The 17,765-nt window shown below is 34.8% G+C and overlaps 3 protein-coding genes across 3 annotated transcripts in view; all 3 read right to left on the bottom strand.

Annotated features, from left to right (window-relative positions):
- Nucleotides 1–10,958, bottom strand: part of LOC111497789 (mediator of RNA polymerase II transcription subunit 25-like) — a 12,292-nt gene extending 1,334 nt beyond the window's left edge. Inside the window, exons 1-14 of the mRNA XM_023149120.1 lie at nucleotides 10,664–10,958; nucleotides 9,822–9,852; nucleotides 8,700–8,763; nucleotides 8,032–8,162; nucleotides 6,991–7,194; nucleotides 6,822–6,887; nucleotides 6,268–6,478; nucleotides 5,609–5,676; nucleotides 4,685–5,509; nucleotides 4,441–4,494; nucleotides 4,141–4,169; nucleotides 2,540–2,608; nucleotides 2,363–2,447; nucleotides 1,581–1,667 (exon numbers count right to left, since the gene is read on the bottom strand). Of these exons, the coding sequence (XP_023004888.1) occupies nucleotides 1,581–1,667; nucleotides 2,363–2,447; nucleotides 2,540–2,608; nucleotides 4,141–4,169; nucleotides 4,441–4,494; nucleotides 4,685–5,509; nucleotides 5,609–5,676; nucleotides 6,268–6,478; nucleotides 6,822–6,887; nucleotides 6,991–7,194; nucleotides 8,032–8,162; nucleotides 8,700–8,763; nucleotides 9,822–9,852; nucleotides 10,664–10,761 (2,022 nt within the window). The 5' untranslated portion in view covers nucleotides 10,762–10,958. The remainder of the gene's footprint in view (nucleotides 1–1,580; nucleotides 1,668–2,362; nucleotides 2,448–2,539; nucleotides 2,609–4,140; nucleotides 4,170–4,440; nucleotides 4,495–4,684; nucleotides 5,510–5,608; nucleotides 5,677–6,267; nucleotides 6,479–6,821; nucleotides 6,888–6,990; nucleotides 7,195–8,031; nucleotides 8,163–8,699; nucleotides 8,764–9,821; nucleotides 9,853–10,663) is intronic.
- Nucleotides 1–17,488, bottom strand: part of LOC111482126 (protein ASPARTIC PROTEASE IN GUARD CELL 1-like) — a 26,630-nt gene extending 9,142 nt beyond the window's left edge. The window contains exons 1-2 of the mRNA XM_023127827.1: nucleotides 17,479–17,488; nucleotides 15,016–15,026 (exon numbers count right to left, since the gene is read on the bottom strand). The gene's annotated coding sequence lies outside the window, so the exon portion shown is untranslated. The remainder of the gene's footprint in view (nucleotides 1–15,015; nucleotides 15,027–17,478) is intronic.
- LOC111481063 (transcription factor HHO2-like) lies at nucleotides 15,745–17,669 on the bottom strand. The gene is made up of 5 exons (XM_023126412.1): nucleotides 17,142–17,669; nucleotides 16,819–17,054; nucleotides 16,425–16,725; nucleotides 16,273–16,349; nucleotides 15,745–16,175 (listed from the first exon to the last, which is right to left on the bottom strand). Exons 1-5 carry the CDS (start codon nucleotides 17,278–17,280, stop codon nucleotides 15,873–15,875), a joined length of 1,056 nt encoding a protein of 351 aa, XP_022982180.1. The 5' UTR covers nucleotides 17,281–17,669; the 3' UTR covers nucleotides 15,745–15,872.
- Nucleotides 17,670–17,765: the final 96 nt, after the last annotated feature.

Raw genomic sequence — 17,765 nt, 5'->3', positions numbered from 1 at the left:
AAAAAAAAAAAAAAAAAAAAGAATTATAGACTATTGGACAAGAATAAAGGTCCTGGAATCTCAGAGAACGACTGAGATAAAAACTATCAAATGGGGAAAGTAAGTAATTAATTTAAGAATAAAGAACTAGAGACGTTTTCTGTTTACTTGCAAGAAATTTAAATTAAATGTTTTGAATGAGTAAAGCAACTGACAGAATAGAAATTATGAACATGGACCTAAATACAGATAGAGAAATATAAGCAAAAATGTTTTCTGCATATTGTGTACTACATATGACTGTGTCGTTCAATGCTCAACATGCCACGTGCGATTGTGTATGCACATGAAATTGAGCTTTAGAAAAATAAAAGGAGAATAAACATCCAGCATAAATATTGAACTCAAAATTTCACAAGCATCAAGATTTAAGTATGTGCTCATGCTTGAGGCTTAAGTATATCTTGATCTCACGGATAATATCTATAAAACAATGACTCTTTTGACAAGAATGTCCACATCAACGCAGCTCATGCACCGCCCATATGCTAGAAAAAAAAAAGATTGATGATTGATTCATTTTATCATGTTTTTCATGATTTTGCAGACATGTTAGAACATGATGAACACCCTTTAGCACATTAAAGAAAGTCGAGAAAATAAAAGGACTGTTACTGTGAGGGAATGACCTTAAAGCAAATAAAAGGAAAAGTATTCAAACATGCTTGCTGAATACCTTAGGTATGGAACAAAGGATTATCTGAAATGAAGACTTCAAAGAAATGGATTTCACAAGTTTCCGAAGGTTCCTTGGAATGCTTTAAAAATATTGTTTTTACTTACAATTAGCCACAAAACTGAATACTAGAATAAACAAATGTACGAGCCTCTCAATAATTAGAGTGCTCTTCACAAATCTAATCTTTTTGAAATTCTACCTCGTCCCTCATCAACTTAGATTCAAAGCCTTCTGCTAAATTCCTCTTTGGCCTAGGGATCTCTCAACCAGCCCTATGGCCCCTTTTTGTGGTTTATTTTGTTCATTCTTTCGCTCTAGATTTGTTTTTCTCTAATCCCAAAAAGAAAAAAAAAATAATAAAAGTAAAAAATAAAAAATGAGCCTCTCAATAATTAGATATATAAAATGATGAGATAATATGCAAGTCCGTCCCGTGTTTCATGTCCTTCATATGTGTGACTATGTTTGCACCTACCATTTACATAGAAAGATATCTATGTGGAAGATGATGAATTAAACTTCTAGATTCAATGAAATTGGGCACTGAATACACATCATGAAATGCTGCATCCTACAACTACAACACAGGAATTCTAGTGAACAGATGTTGCGGTTAAATACACGATTGCAGAACAAAGAAATGAGCAACAAACTTTCAGTTTAAAATAGATGATTGCAAAAGACAAAAGTAAATATCAAAGTTGCAGTCAACTATTGAATGATATTTCTCAACAAGCATCTGAGATATGTTGGCAATGTATTGACCTCGAAATGAAGGATTAACATCATTTATTTAAAGCAAACAAAAGAAAGAATACTGATACTAATACAACCAAATCTTTGTAGCTCAAAAATATCTTACCCCTGGAAAAAGCATCCCTATCAAGCGGCAAGCCTTATCAGAAACAGATAGCAGCAAAGTTTGGGATGGTAGCTGGATGACTGCACACTGGAACAGAACAAGAAGCGGCTCAACATAAGAAACCACTCAGGAAATAAAGTTTGAAGTGGGTTCAAAAATGAAATACAGATAACTAATCCAAAGTAACCAAAAATGCTGCAAGCAGACTAAACTTTGCATGTAGTACTAGAACCTGAAATCATGCTTGGTTGTACAATGTCACTATATATGCATAAAATGCTTAAAGAAATGTAGGAGTAGGACTGGTATTTGTTATTACTAGTTTCAGATACTGAGGAAGTTAATTCTCTTAGGAGCAGGTACTTAATAATTCGGAAATCTAACCCCAATTTTTTAGATGATCTTTGGATAGGTGAAGCTCCTCACTGTATCCTTTCCAAAGATCTATGCTTTGGTTATGCACAATACCTCTTGGTTTCGAACTCAAGGAAATCTAGCTCTGTTACATAGTACCTAAGCCTTGCAAGAAACCTTTTGGAAGATGAAATTTGAGAAAGGATCTCTCTAAGTTGACTACGCTCTTCATTCTTCATTCAAATATTTTCCAGATAGATGCCTTCGGTTGGTAGATAAATCAGGAGTTTCACCTACTATTCTCTTTTTATTGTCATGTTGAACAGAAGCAAGCAACCATATTCGTTTAGGCTAGCCTTACACTAACTGAACTTGCTACCAAAGCAGCCCGCAGCCAACTAATTTAACTAAAAAGGGGAGTAACTTACAAGCTTCTTTTCTTGAAGCTGGCCAAGAAATCCATGCTGATTCATAGCTCGGAAAACAAGAAAATCAGCTTTTCCAACATATTGCCTAAAATCAAATACAACAAAACTTGAGCTAGTTTTAATTAAGCAGACAGAAGAAAAGAGAAATTACTATTATCTCACTGAGCAACAAATTACTTGTTATTCATGTGATCCTGTGAGATAAGCCGAACTATTTGCATTGTCGGCGGCCAGTTTGCTGCAAGCCTATAAACATAAAAGATAGATAAATGGTTCCACTTCTACGAAAAAAAATTGAACTGATTCTCAAATTTTAAATGTGAAGTATGGAAAGTCAACAAAATCTCAAAAGGGAGGGAGGTAAAAGTATGCGGAAACGGATCATAATTTCTATACTCCGAATGAAATGATGTTCAATATTTAGAATGAAATGTGCTCAATATTTAGAGATGTTATTTGCATGACCAACAAAATTCAAGACTAAGCGAACAAAGAAATTCATGAGAACTCAAAAATGACTGACAGATTTCTTGGGTTCCTTCTTCAGTCTTTACCATAATCGAAGTAACAAGAATCTAAAGTTTTTGATGAGATTGCCCATCAATAATGGAAGCAAGAGTTCAAAGGGGAGAACTGTTGAGTAAAAAAGTACTGCGACTGCCATTGTACCCACACCCACCAGTAAAGAAACAAATCAACTACCAATCAAACATTATTGGCAACAAAAGAATAGAACAACAGAGTTTGGACCAAGGGCTACGTTAGAAGGGAAAATGCAGTATATTTCCAGTATTAATGAATCATTCATGAAAAGTCAACCTCCAATCCGCAGTGAACACATCTGTTAGCAGATAATGGCCGAAGATGCCCACAGACCACAACACAAATCCTTGCCAACCATCAGGGAAATAGATATGGGAGGCGCTACCACTTAGTTCTATGCTATAGAAAATGCTGTACTCCATAGAAACCTATTTTTGCAGTAACAGGTTTCTGCAGATGTGAACCATAACCAGGACACCCCAGTACGAAACCTCTTGCTTCCGTTTTCATATTTACATCCGTCATTGGCTCTGTGAAGCAGGTGTGTGATATTGGTGTGACTTAAGGATGATCCTACGACTTCAACTGCTGACGGGCTCTATTAAATAGGTGATTGCAGCAGTTACTGTCTCCTTTTAAGATACAGATAGAGCTAATAGCAACTGCCTTTTTGTGTTTCTTGTTGAAGGCAAGTTCAGCCTGTAGAAAGCATAATCACCTTGCTAAATAACAGTTAACAGAGCATCTTATCAGGTTGCCTGAAGTTCCCAAAATTATATACACCATTGGTATCCACAAATCATTTGATTTCCCACCGAAGAGCACCCAAGTAGTAAACACTGACTTTTCAGGTTAGTTCTTAGACCCGAAGCAAGCTTAAAAATCTTCAACCAGAAAATTATCTAGCCTAAGTATTTAAGAATTCCTGATTAAAAACTAGGAAAAATCTGTGTCAAGAAATATGTATATCAGCTAGTTCAGGACACCACAAAAGGGGTCAACTAAATAATTCTAATACTTCAAATTATTGAGTAAACTGGTCAATGCAAGTAGGTTTATTCTAATACCCTTCAACTCTATAAGATATATGGTATAATGATTCCTAATTTGCAAAATTTTATTAATTATCAACTAAAAAACAATTATATATCTAAACATTATCAAATATATGGCAGGAGAAGCAAAAATAAATAAATAAATAAATAAATAAAAACTCAGAACCATAGTCCACTTACTTCTCAGAAGCTGAAGCACTCCTGTAACCCTGACAGAAACAACTTAATCAGTTAAATATCAATGAATAACTTAGCATTGTGGATTTGTGGTAGGAGGAAAGGTAATTCTCTGATCACTAAAAAAGCTTCCAATGTATAATCCATTGATATAAGGAGACTGATAAAAAAACGGTATAACTAAAATAAAAGGTCGTGCTTTTTTCAACCAGAGGAAAAATTAAAAAAAAATGTAAGAAATTATACCAAGAAAATAAAATTTCATTTTTACTAAAATTATGTAGCGGATGATCATGAACATACTTCCATTCTGGTAATAAAAACAGGCTGGCCTTGTCTCTGCCCAGATAGATTTCCCTGCATTGCCATGCCCAAACAATGTTTGAGATAATTTTTCATTCCATAATTTCTACGACAAAGAATAATTTTATGCAACTATTAAACTTTTTTGTCATGCTTAGAACATAGAAGACAGAGCTTTTCAAATTTTTAATGGATACATTATCACAACTATCACGTAAACAAAACAGGCACAGTCACAACATACCTCCCAAAATTTCACATATTTGGATTGTGCTGGTTGCAAAGCCCCTGCTGAATGCTGTGATAATGGCATATTTGCTGCTGCATTGTTCACTCCAAGTGAATGCATCCCATTTTGAACTTGTTGAGGCATTCCTGGAGTAGGAATCATCGTACCATTTCCAGAAGAAACACCTGGTTGGGTTAAGTTGCTCATAACATTTTGGTTCATGCTAATTCCACTTTGTACCACTTGTGTTCCTGCAAGATTTCCTTGGCTAATCCCAGGAACTGATTGACTCACACTAGGACCACCTTGGATATTTCCTGCCGCTTGTGAAGTGGAAACATTAGAATTTCCAGAAATGTTATTTGCTGAAGTAAGTGAGCTTAGACCTGAGTTCGGTGCAACCTGAGTGAGAGTTGTAGAACCATTTATTGATGTCATACCAGATTGACTGGATGAAAATACATTTTGTGCAGCAGGCACAGATGATCCCATTCCACTGGATATCATATTGGATACATGCATGGCCATTGGGGTTTGACCCATAGACGTAAGTCCAATGGAATTTCCTCCATTTAAAGTAGCAGAGCTCATCACCCGTGCTTGAGAAATATTATTCAGAATGCTAACATTCGCAGGACCCACAGGTCGTAGAGTCTGTGGAACGCCATTCACTAGAGGTTTAAGATCTTGTGTGCTCTCGTTATTTGTGATCATCTCCTGAGAAGAAAGTGGTGAAGAGGTCTGCAAGCTAGGGACTCCCTGTGAAGCTGCACGAACAACAGACGGCATATGTGGTGGATATGCAGATCCATTTGTCATAGATGTAACAGTATTTGGTTCCTGATAAAAATTATAGTCCAGCATGATTCAGGCTGTAAGGCTATCATAAAAGCCAAATTTCTACCATAGAAATTAAGAATAAAAAAAAATGAGTCTTACAACTTTCACAGTAGCAGGAGGCACATTAGCAACAGAAACTGGCTGCCGGTTAATGACAGGTCCATTTACTGGGATAGACAAAAAAAGAAACGCAAGTGTCAAATACTTCTTGCAAATGTCCATGTGAACTTTTTAATTAACCAGAGATTTCCAAACTCAACATGAGTTGGAAATATGAACACATTTCCAAACGTTTCTATTGAGAAGAATTATAAAACCAAAGAAGCAGTACAAAAATTCAATAACACCAAACACAGGGCTACCGAAATATGAACTTACACAAAAGAGCTCTGACTTCAACCATCAGTGTGAATATTCTTTAATTTCCTATTTAGATAAAGCCCAACTATAATCCTTTTCACTCTCTTGCAGAATTTGTATCTTTAAGCACTAGTCTTTTCATTTATTCAATCAAAGTTTGGGCTCCAGCCGTAAGAATCTAAATCTACCTAGTTCAAATTATGCTTCAAATACCAGATCTAAATGCCAATTAGTATACTTCAGACTTGCAAGTCACATGGCATGACCATATCCCTGTCATGAAGATCAGTCAGACTAGCAAGACATCTTAAATCAACTGTTCAGGAATATCATATTTCTTTCCAAAGCTAATGCATCTAATGATCAGGATCTGACAAAGATAAGCTAATAGTGGGGACCTGATGGAGTAGTGGTTGGAGGTGGTCCAGTAACAGGCACAACAGGAGATATGTCCATTTTCACAGGACTCTGGTTTGCAGGCAAACTAGTAATTCCAGGACGATTTAAAGCTGCACGGGCTTCCACAAAATTTTCAGAGATCAAGACAAGGTATGAGGGGGTTTTAACATTATCAATAGGTGGATCTGCTGACCGGAGGTTCCGTTTTCCCTTCATTAAAAGGTGGAGCAGTCAGTCACATATATTTACAAATGAGGCTATTAATATTTATAAATAATACCAACTATAATGCCACAATATAAGCTGCTGAAAATTTCACTGAGATTACTCAAAATTAGAAATCCAGAAAATATGAGGGATTAAAAATTGAACTGGCAATGATAGCATGTCGGAGTAACTCCAGATTTCACCATTAAAAAATTAATAGAAGAAATTCGGAATGACTTGGTTGAGGAAATAAGTATCTAAATGGTAGATTCATAGAAGTTGCAAGGACTTCTGTTTTATGTACACGAGTGAGGGGGAGGGAGCTCGAGTAAACATTCGTACTTACAGCAGTGTAAATTGCTCTTAGTTTTGGAAGCTGTTTGGGGCAAATAACTGACAGAGATATGAAGCACTGCATGGAAAGATGGTCTAGTTGCCTTATTATCTGCAACACTTACGGGGAAGAAAAATATTTTTTTTGTCATCTTGAAAAAATTAAGCTACGTAATGTTAACCTGAGGAAATGATTTAGCAACTGTCTCAGCATATGATTGGGAACTCCCTGGTTCAACATTGTCATGTTGCTCCAAGTTTTGCACTGCTGGTCTATATACTGGCGTTGGCAGGGGATAAGGATTACTTGCAGCAACAAGAATACAGTGCTTCTGCATATCCATAGTTTGTTGATTTTGGCCACCATTTTGTTGAGTTGGGAACATCTAGATAGATAGAAATAATTAGGCAAGAGAAATCATAAGGGATATAAAGTCATGCTATATTTCTTTCATGAGAACAAAAAATTGTGATAGCAAAAGAACATTACAACAGGAAAAAAAAAAAAAAAATCTTAATTGATACCTAGTTTTGCATCATCCCGTTTTTTTTTTTTTTATAAAAAAAATTATTCATAATAAACAAAACTATTCCATTAAAAACATAAAATTAGCCAAGCCTATGCAAATGGATCTCAAAAATATTTAACCCATCCCAAGCTCATTAAAGTTCATTGTATAAGCCTTCAACTGAAGGCCAAGGAACTTCAAATCAAACATAGTTAAAAACAAGACATGTGAATATAAAATTATATTTTAGTGTTGATTATAACAAAAGAAAGCTTCCACTTTTAGTCATAGCGAGAGAAACTTACCATAGTTATGTCATCAAACTCCTCGAACAAAAACTCAAGAATTTGGAGCTTCTAAAGCTCTTGATAATTGGCCTTTCCTTATATTTCAGAAGTTAAATTATTTTGCTTGTCAGAAGAACTCCATATCATTCCTGTGTCCTAAAATACTTTTATTGCATAATTATAATATGAAGAACTATATTTGTAGCATGGTAAGACGAGAGCAAAAGGTCAAGCCATCTGGAACATCATCAGTAATCTAGAAAGAAGATGGGGATCCTCTAGCCTCAAATATAGAAATATTTATTCAAGAGAAGACGAGCAGTTGAGAGATGAAAATGAACCATACAACTATCGTTAAGAAATGATGAGATAAAGCACCATAACAATAGTTAAGAAGAACGAGATCAGAGGGCAAGAATATGCATACCATAAGTGCTTCAGCAAGCCCTTCAGCTATTGCAGCGTCACTGAAACCCCCACCAGAAAAAGGAATAGCTGAAAGCCATTGTATGAAAATATCAACATCTCTTGTCCACCCAGTTCGCTGTACTAGACATCCTGAAAAAAGAGAAGTTGAAATAAAAAAGAATGGGCACATTCAACATCATGTAACACGCTAAATTTCCAATAAAACTAACATGATGCCACATCACACTTTGTCTACTGGATGTGACTAATTTCACTCTTGAAACAATATACAAATGCATACATATATATCCTGAAAATCTTGGAAACTAAAATCCTGTACATCTTCATGTCAGGAGTTTGGAAGAGAATTAGTGTTAGAAATCATTCTCCAATTGAACTCTACTTATGCTAATACATTAGCTTATGTGTAAAGGTCAAGAGAAACTTGGAACTTTGGGAGTATATGAGACCCACATGACAAGTGGAGGACTTAGTCCAGAAAGTTGTCCATATAGAACATTGGACAAGATAATATCATGGCCAAATTCTATCAGTAAACATTTCGTGGTCACAATTAACTAGACTATTGAATGACACTAACAAACACAATGTTCTGGTGCAGGAAAATAAATGCTCAACATCAGAGCATAAACATAATGAACCAGGAAAAATAAGCTCCTTACGAACCACAATACGATCCATGAGTATGAAACATGACCAGAGAGAACTCGACATTAGAGGTTGGTGGTTTCTGCATTCCAGAAGTAAAATATATCATTACATGGTCAGGTAGAATGAAAGATGTGATTACAAAGTTTACACACTAGAACATTCACAAGAGCATCCTCTGTTTAGAACCAAGCATAAGAAATTATTATTAAATAATGTGATTTTAAGAGCTAGAAATGATTTCATATTTTTAATTGCATTTGGGATGAGAAAGATTTGAAATGGATGTGATCAGTCTTGATGTTGCCTAGAAATGAAAAGAAAATAAATATTTTAATTATACTTTTAATCAATGAAACTTAAAATTCGATAAGATTTGTTAACTTTGAAAATAGAAATGGCTAGATTAGTAACCTTAAAAATTCATAAGGCTAGATTAGTAACCTTCGGAATTGAATTAACTATCTCTTAAAAGTTGAAAGAGCTAGATTTGTGTGGAAAACTGTTCGAAAATATTTTTTAATCTGTTTTCAAAACTGTTTTTGAACGTTAGGAATACTGACTCGTAAAAGCTCATATTACTGAGCATCTAGGAATCACTATTCACGAGGACATGATTTGGAAAGGAAAGTACCACCACATTCTTTTTCTCTAAAAAATAGGCCATTAACAAGAACACTCTAAAAGAAAACAAGCGAAGGGGGAAAAAAAAAACTTTTATACCCCAATTATCCAAATGCATTTTTACAGAGCCGTATAAACAGAAAACTAAAATCCTTTACCCACATTTTCACCAACTAAACATAATATTATCAGATTATCACACGTCTCAATAGAAACATCAGCTTCTAACTATAAATCCTACAAAAGATAAAGGCCTCAATTTTGAAGTCTTCAAAAAAGAAAGAAAAACCAAGCGTTTCATCCAGTATCAACATGGAAGTACCATGTATCAATCTAAATTGATGGACCATATATCAATTCCCGCATCCTACAACAGTATCCTCTGTTATGAAGATGAATTGACAGCTTAATTCTTATAGGGATATTCTCTAAATTTCAAAATCTGAAAGAACTATTGCATACATGAAATGTTAGGGATAAACTATATTTGTCTTCTGAAAAAAGAAAGAGACATACCTGCCCGGTTGTTTCATTTCCACTGAAACATCTGCATAAGTAGAAAGTTAGCTTTTATCATATCCTTGTTACCATCAAAGAGATTACCCATGAACTATTTCTAACATCAAAAGGCAACAACAAAAATAAAAGGTGTAAACATTAATGAATTTTCACATGAAACTGTAAAGACAAAATCTTCATCGCCGTTTTGGATCAATGGTAGGTGTCAGATGATTCATATTCTATAACATCCACGGGCTTTCTTTCAATGAAAGCCTCGTTTGCATTCATAAAACTTGCAAACCCTTGAGTTGAAATACAGGAATTATTTTACAATGTGAATTATGTGCTCTATTTTACATTTATTTGTTATCAGCTACGTTGTGGCTAAGGACACTCCTAAAAATACATAACAAAAGAGGTGGAGATCTTCGTAGCCTACTGAATCAAGTCAATATCAACAAAAATGATAGAATTTAAGCCCATCCAAATCAGGAACATGGTAACAAATCGTGAGTTCTACAGAAATAAATAGGCGACTCGAGAATCAACTGTCAAAAAGGAATCGTGGGTATAATATGGTTCAGGTTAAAAATGGAGAGTCAGGCAGGTACTTAATGTGGACTCCAAGTGTGAATTCCGAATTGGGGAAAAATCAACAAAACTGATTGTGATCGTTCACATGATAGCCCGTTGGCTATCACAATTAGAACCTAATGACGAGTCAAGAAACAGATAAAGCTTTGTAGGCATTTCCAGAAAGTCCTAAAACACAAACAATAACATACGAAACCGCGTAGTTACGCAATTAGAAGAACAGACAGGAAGGAGAGGGGAGAAGGGATGGATAATAGGAGTACCTGACGATCTTTTCGATGTAATCGGACACGACAGTTTGCCAGAAGGGACCCATGGCCGCGGTACCTTCAACGACCACTATCAACTGCTTCTCTGCCATGGAATAACTCCGAGAGAAGTCGGCAGTTGGGATTTTGAGGTTTATCGATTGTAATTCCCGGTTTCGTGACCAATTCCGGGAACCTGAGAAAGCGTGCGCAAATGGTAAAATTGGAAGCAGAACTAAAATTCATCAACGGGTTTTCTTAGCCAAGGCTACAACCCCGTATTAAAGGTGTCATCTTTTTTTCCCTTTTTTTTTTCTTTTCTCTTCTTCTTTTGTTTCTCAATTTCAGTTAACTCTATTTTTTCTATTCTCTTTTATTATTATTATTATTAAAGTCAGTTAATTTACCTGTTTTATCAGAGATAATAAAATAATAATTTTGGTAATAATTTTTTTTTTTTTCATATTTTTTCTAATTTTTTAATTTAATTATTGAACTCGCTATCGTAAAACTTCCAACTTTGTTACGAGAAAATTGTAATAAAAAAAATATTGAAATCATAAATAATTCGTTTTATTAGTTAATGCGTTTATGGGGGCAATCTTAGTGATATCTAAATAACAAAAAACAATAAGGCAAATAATAAGTACACCATTAAATTGCCTCCCAAGAAATTAGGGGATATATTATGAAAAAATATATTTTTATTTATTTATTTTCTAAAATATAGAAAATTATGCTGATTAACTTACTTGTTAGATATATATGTAAACCACCGAACTGAATGAAAATTTGTTCTAGATTCTTCTCATTTGGTACTTATTTGTGTTTAAACTAGTAATAAATATAATATGAAACATGTGTGTAAATTTAGTTTAATGGTTGGGCCCATGGGCTATGGGCTATTTTCTGTTAAGCCCATAATATTGAAAACATAGTCCAAAGCGAAGTGTGTGAACATGTGATGTTGTAGATGTCGAAACCCAGCCAACATGTGAATGTGTCAATATTCCATGATAATTCAGCCCAGACATCTGCTGGTTGCTGGTGGGTGGCAAGGCTCAGATTCAGATTCAGATTCAGATTCAGATTCAGTCCTTGTCTTGTTATTTCACAAGGAAAGTGCAGAATAATTTATGTATTGCCAATGAAAAGTCTACTTGTCCTGCTCCTATGTCCTTCAGATTACACCCAATTCATGATATTCATACCAAACCAAACAATGGTTTGGAAATGAACTTGGACGACATAATGGGCATTAGAGAAGACCAACCCAACCAAATCTAGTTTTTATCATCTCATTCAAACTCTTCCAAACTGGTACACATAAACAAAAACAATGTGGGTTTCTTAATTGTTTTTAATTAATGCTAATCTAAGGAAAGGTCAATGTAGTTGGACGTGATTATGAACGCTATTAACTCTCTTCATCCAAGCAACCATGTGTTTTAGCTTTTGGAAGATTAAAATATTATTGTTATACATTGCATTATCTTTATGCCGTGTATAAATTAAAATAAATAAGAAATACAATAACTTCTACCTATTTCCTATTTTTCTATTCATAAATTATAACCGTTAAATTTGTGTTTTATAATTAAAATAAATAAATATATGCATTTCTAGAAAAAACTAAAATAGAAAATAAAATGAGTGTGAAATGAAACCAAATATTGCAATTAATTTAAAGGCTTATATTGCAAAAGACTTTATTTAAGTCACCGACTTTAATGATTTTGATTAACTACTAATGATGCCTAAACATATATTTATTGTATAGCTACCTCAAAATAACAATAAATAAATTAATTAATAGAAACCAAACCAAACCAAACCAAATTTGAATGATAAGATTTGTTTCACTTTAATTCATAGTCCAACATTTTTGGTCAAACATATCATATTATAATGTCTTTTTGTAAGATAATGTCTTAGTCAATGGTTTCATGACAGATGGAATGATGTTCAAAATTGTCAACACCTTGAACTCTTCTTCTTCTTTTACACCTTTACAGGTACAAATGCACAATTTGAAGAACCTCTTTTTTCTTTTTTTTTTTCTTTTTATTTCGTTTTTTATTTCTTAATATCTAAAACAAGTCAAACTAATTAAAATTTCACCTTTGTAAACGTAAAAATATATTCTTATTACATAGTGATAAATTTATATTTAAATGTTAAATTAGATCTTATGATCGAGAATTCAATAATAAAAAATGAAAAGTAATATATTTTTATAATATCTTTGGAAGTTAGGCCACCATTCAAGATATAAGAAAGGAATATTCCTTAGAATTTTTTTCCAAATGCAAAAATGATCATGCACATAACTCACAAGAAGAAACAGCATGCAACGCTGTCGTTTTGTGCATGTATTGATTCCAAGTTCTTTTAAATAGTCTCTCTAAATTTTCATTAAAAAAAAAAGATATATATATATATATATATATATATATATATAAGGTTTTTGCAAGGCTCCTCAAAAGTCGCTTGGCCTTTTATGACCTCAAGGGTCACTATCTATCCTCGAACTTATCCATATCAGGGGCAACGATCATCTGCGCGTGCGTATTTATTTTAAATCATGGTCGTGAAATGGAGACCGTTGGATGAAGAATCTAAGGAAAATGTAGAAGGAAGGGGGCCCAAGGATATTATTAAAATAGATCTGAGTGTGGGGAATCTTGACGATGCAAGATTCTTGAGGGGGTGTTGTGGGCCAGGTCAGAATTAAAAAAGATAACGTAATAAATTGGAGAGGGAGAGAGAATATTCTAAATAGTATAAATTAATTACCAAAAAAGGATATTATGAACCATTGCGGAATATTCGGATCCAGGCGCTATCAGATCGTTAACGGAACCACTAAAGATGGTGGGTTGGAAATTTAATTAATTTGATATTATTATTTTAAAAAGAGTGTTATTATAATTATTATTATAAAATTTTAGGATTTTGGAGCATTGATTTTGGGACCAATTTTGTGTTCGGACATTTTTCTGAACCCACCACATTCAAACCTTTTCTTAACTTTATACTTGTCAATTTTATATAATTTTAGAAGTTTAAATTACAACATTTATAAATTTCTAAAAGTTTCAATTTTCTACTTAATATATTTATTTTTAAAATTTAATTAGACACGAATTTAAATGATTGAACTTCACATAAAAAAAGAATTTTTAAATGGATATCAAAATAATTAATGAGAAAAATAAAAGAATGGTTTCACTTTGGGATTTTTTAATCAATCGACCAACCCATTCTAATTTAAAAAATGAATTTCATATTAAGTATAGTTTCAATTAAATGAGAAAACGGATCATGATACAAACCTTTCCATGGATGTCTAAACTATTGTATTTCTAACAATAATGGCGACACATGATAACATAATTGGTAATTAAGAATGTAATTATGTTATAGCTATAGACCCAGCCATAATTTAATTTAATTTAATTATAATTTAGCAACAGATCTCTAACACATTTGATAATGTGTATATATATATATATCTTTGATGTTATAGTGACATGGTTGTCTATTTACGCGCTCTTATTATCTTTATAAATATTTTTTTAGAAATAGTTTAATTTGATTTTTTTCCTTGACTTAGGTTTATAGATTAAAAAAGAAAAAGTTGAATATGGGGGCCAAAAAGTCAAAGGAGTAATTGGTAATAATATTGTTTATTTGAAAAACTTGGTCGTGAATATTTTGAAAAAATGCGTATTACCAAAGAAAGTGATACGAACCAAAAGTTGGTGGGTAAAAAATATGAAATGAAAAGGTCACCAAATGGCTTCTCCTAGGTTTTCAAAATGCATTTTTTAAAATATTTTTTTCCCAAAATCAATTTCTCCAGTGTTTTTATACCTAATTTTACCTTCTATAAATATCAATAATATTAGAATGAGTATCTTCAAATTTATATTTAAAAAACGATGGTGAGTCATGACCCAGTGGTCATTGATGGTAATGCAGCAACGATTTGTGCTCGGCAACAACCCGTGCTAGTTGCTAAGGATTGGTGGCAAGAGGCAACGTGTAACCGTCCAAACCCACCATTAGTGGATATTATATGTTTTTGTATGTTATCTATCATCATTAATAATATGGGGTCTCACCGTTCTTGTTGGCACACCACTCGTATTTGATTTTGATCCAATGCTTGAAAATAGTGACTACAATTATTTTAATTGCATAGAAAAGTAAAGTCGGGTTGAAAATACTTTAGTAGTTATGGGCGTATTTTGTTTTAAGGTTCTTCTCCTATAGAAGAAGACAAGATTTAGCAAAGAAAGGGATATGTTTTGGCCTTTGTGTTCTCTTTTAGGGAGGTGGGTTTAGTGGGATGTTAATTTTGTAGGAGAAGAAGTAAGTACTAAGTTGGAAACCTTATCTTAAAAGAAAAGATAAGGTCCAAAATTCTGACTTTTTAACTAACCACTTTCCTTCACATTCAACCTCCATTTATACTCATCTTTTGGCCCTTCAACCATTCTTCAAAATCAAACCCAATCCGCCACATGTCATAACTGCATTTTGTGACATCGAGATAGTAATTATGTGGCAAATGTTACAATTCAGCGAACAAATCAGTTGTCTGAAATTCGAACTTTGCAGATAATATCGGCGTATGTTCGAACCTCAAGTCACATTTGAGAGATATGTTTTAGAAAACGTGAGCCAAAAAATACATTGATAACCATTTTAGAGAAAATAATGTTATAAGCAGAAAACAACAAGTAGACAACAATAACGATTTTGATAACGTTTAATCTGCGTAGGAAGAGTTAACAACGAACTAGTCGCATCTCTCCATAGTACATTTTAGAACATTTTAGCAATAGCAGACATTAGTTTGGCGATCGGTATTTACACAACATGAAATGATAAAGATTTATCTAACATGAAAGCAGGTAAAATGGGATTTGGAATGATGGACAAGATGTCCTAGACAAGCACGACCGAGACATCCAACATCTAAAGATAAGACCGCGAGGGATTTCTGTTTTTGGCTTATTTTGTCGGAATTTTGTTGTGATAAATGATAATTACGTAATTGAAGCAATAATTTTTATGGATCGCAGGATAAAGGAAATCCAAGAATGGGGAAGAAACTTCACGTGAAAATGTTGATGTATACCACATGCTTTATCAATACTTGCAAAACTTTTACACCTCTCTCCAACATTCAACAAAAATGTCAAAAAACTACAATCTACGCCGCCGACGGCGAGGTTGTGGTGGTGTGAGTCGAGGAAGACGTCACCGGCGAATTTGATTGAACAACTCCGCCGCTCTGCCTCCCCTTCCCTTCCTCTGCCGTCATCTGCCGTCGCACCGCCGTTGCCACCGGAGCATAAATCCCATTTCTCGATTTCGCTGTTGTCGCTACCGTGTACTTCGGTGGAGGCGGCGGCACCCATAAGCTTCCGACTACCACGAATTGCTGCGGCGATGAGGAGCTGCCGCAGTCTTGCATTGCAGAATTTGTTGGCCTTCTTGCGTGCAATCGGTATTTCTGAGATTAAATTAACAACAGAACAATCAAACTTCCCATATAAATTACGATATATATATTTTTAAATTGCTATAAATAAATTAATTGCGATATGAACCTGTAAATGGCTTTTAACTTCATCGTTGGTGAGCCCATCAACCTTCATTAACTCTCTGATTTGTTTCGGCGTAGCAACTGTAATTAAAAACACGTAAGAACAAATCCCTTCACAAATTAAAAAGATAAAAAGAAACACGAATTTGTTTGTACCATGAGGGCCGCCAAGCTGTTGAAGTGCGTGAACGAATCGCCGGTGTAACTCCGACGACCAGCACCGCCTTTGTTTTCTCCGTGTCTGAGATTCCTTTTCCTCTCGTTTACTGGTCTCCGCCGTGGAACTCGTCGTCGCCTCACGAATCGGAGAAGAGCCGACTGTTTTAGCGACGTCCACCGCCGCCTCTAGTTTTAATGGAGTGGTTTTCCCCTTCTGAAACGGCTGAAAAGCACCGCCACCGCCACCGCCATTGTTCTTTACCTCAACAGCCGACGACGCCGTTTCCTTAACAACATCCTGCAAAAAGGGAACAAATTTGACAAAAGTTTCCCAGAAAGTTCTCGTTCGTTCTCTGTTTTTCGAAACAGAGTAATGATGATGAAATTGTACCTCTGTAATGGGAGATTCCGGTGATTGATTCCAAAGCTGAGCCGTTTTAAGCCAATCCGATCGACCCACTTCGTTTTTCTCTGGTTGTAATAGCTCATCTTCTCCATTCTCAAAATGGGAATTAACAGACGCTCTGTTAATCGGGATGAACTCCTCCAAAACAGGGCCATCGCTGGAAGTATGTTCAGAGCTCTCTGTTGACACCCCAGATAACTGCTGCCGGCAAGAATCAATAGCTGCAAAAAAGGGGGAAACAAATCGTACCCAAAATTAAACAAAACAAGCAACAGAAAAAGAGCAGAGTAATTGGAAGATAAAATTACCTCTTGTGACAAGCTCCAAACAAAGGGGAAGTTCGCGCTGGAAGACCTGAATTTTGCGACGTTCTTGATCCAGAGCATCAGCATAGTGCCTCAAATCCATTCCGACTCGAATATCCAGAAAATTATCAACGAAACCCATGGCAGAAAACGAAAGAAACCCAGATTGATTTGGAACTGAAAGGGGGGGTTGGTTTATTTAAGGAAGGAGTAGGTGGGGTGATCGAAAATGGAACATAGAAAAATCCGAAGGGAGCAATGAGAAAGAACTGGAAAGCGGAATAATGGAATCTATAGAATCAAGAAAAGGAATAAACTTGGGGAAAACAATAGAGAAATAAAGAAGAGGAAGAGAATGAATAATGGGGTTAATAAAATCCCAAAATTCAGAAACTCAAGATAATGGAGTTTCTGGAGAGAGAATCGATGGAGGATTCTAGAGAGAGAGAGAGAGAGACGAAGAGAGGGATTGGTCGAAGTCGTGGCGTCGCATATAACATCGAATCTTTCCGATTGGAGGTTTAGGGTTCGGGTCTTGTAGATTCGTGGAATTTTATTCTTGTTTTTTTCCATATCTATCTGTGGGCTGTTAATGACGTCATCACCCCCCCCCCCCCCCCCCCCCCC

Source organism: Cucurbita maxima, unplaced genomic scaffold (assembly GCF_002738345.1).
Source record: "Cucurbita maxima cultivar Rimu unplaced genomic scaffold, Cmax_1.0 Cma_Scf00001, whole genome shotgun sequence".
Lineage (NCBI taxonomy): Eukaryota > Viridiplantae > Streptophyta > Magnoliopsida > Cucurbitales > Cucurbitaceae > Cucurbita > Cucurbita maxima.
The sequence above is the reverse complement of the archived record's forward strand: the minus strand, read 5'-3'. Positions and strand labels throughout refer to the sequence as shown.

Excerpts from the sequence above, each read along its gene's own strand:
- LOC111481063 (XM_023126412.1), bottom strand. The coding sequence starts at position 17,280 with ATGGGTTTCGTTGATAATTTTCTGGATATTCGAGTCGGAATGGATTTG. Across the intron at positions 16,350-16,424 it reads ACAGCTTGGCGGCCCTCATG|TTGCTACGCCGAAACAAATC; the intron begins GTACAAACAAAT and ends TTTTAATTACAG. Across the intron at positions 16,176-16,272 it reads AAGTTAAAAGCCATTTACAG|AAATACCGATTGCACGCAAG; the intron begins GTTCATATCGCA and ends ATTTAATCTCAG.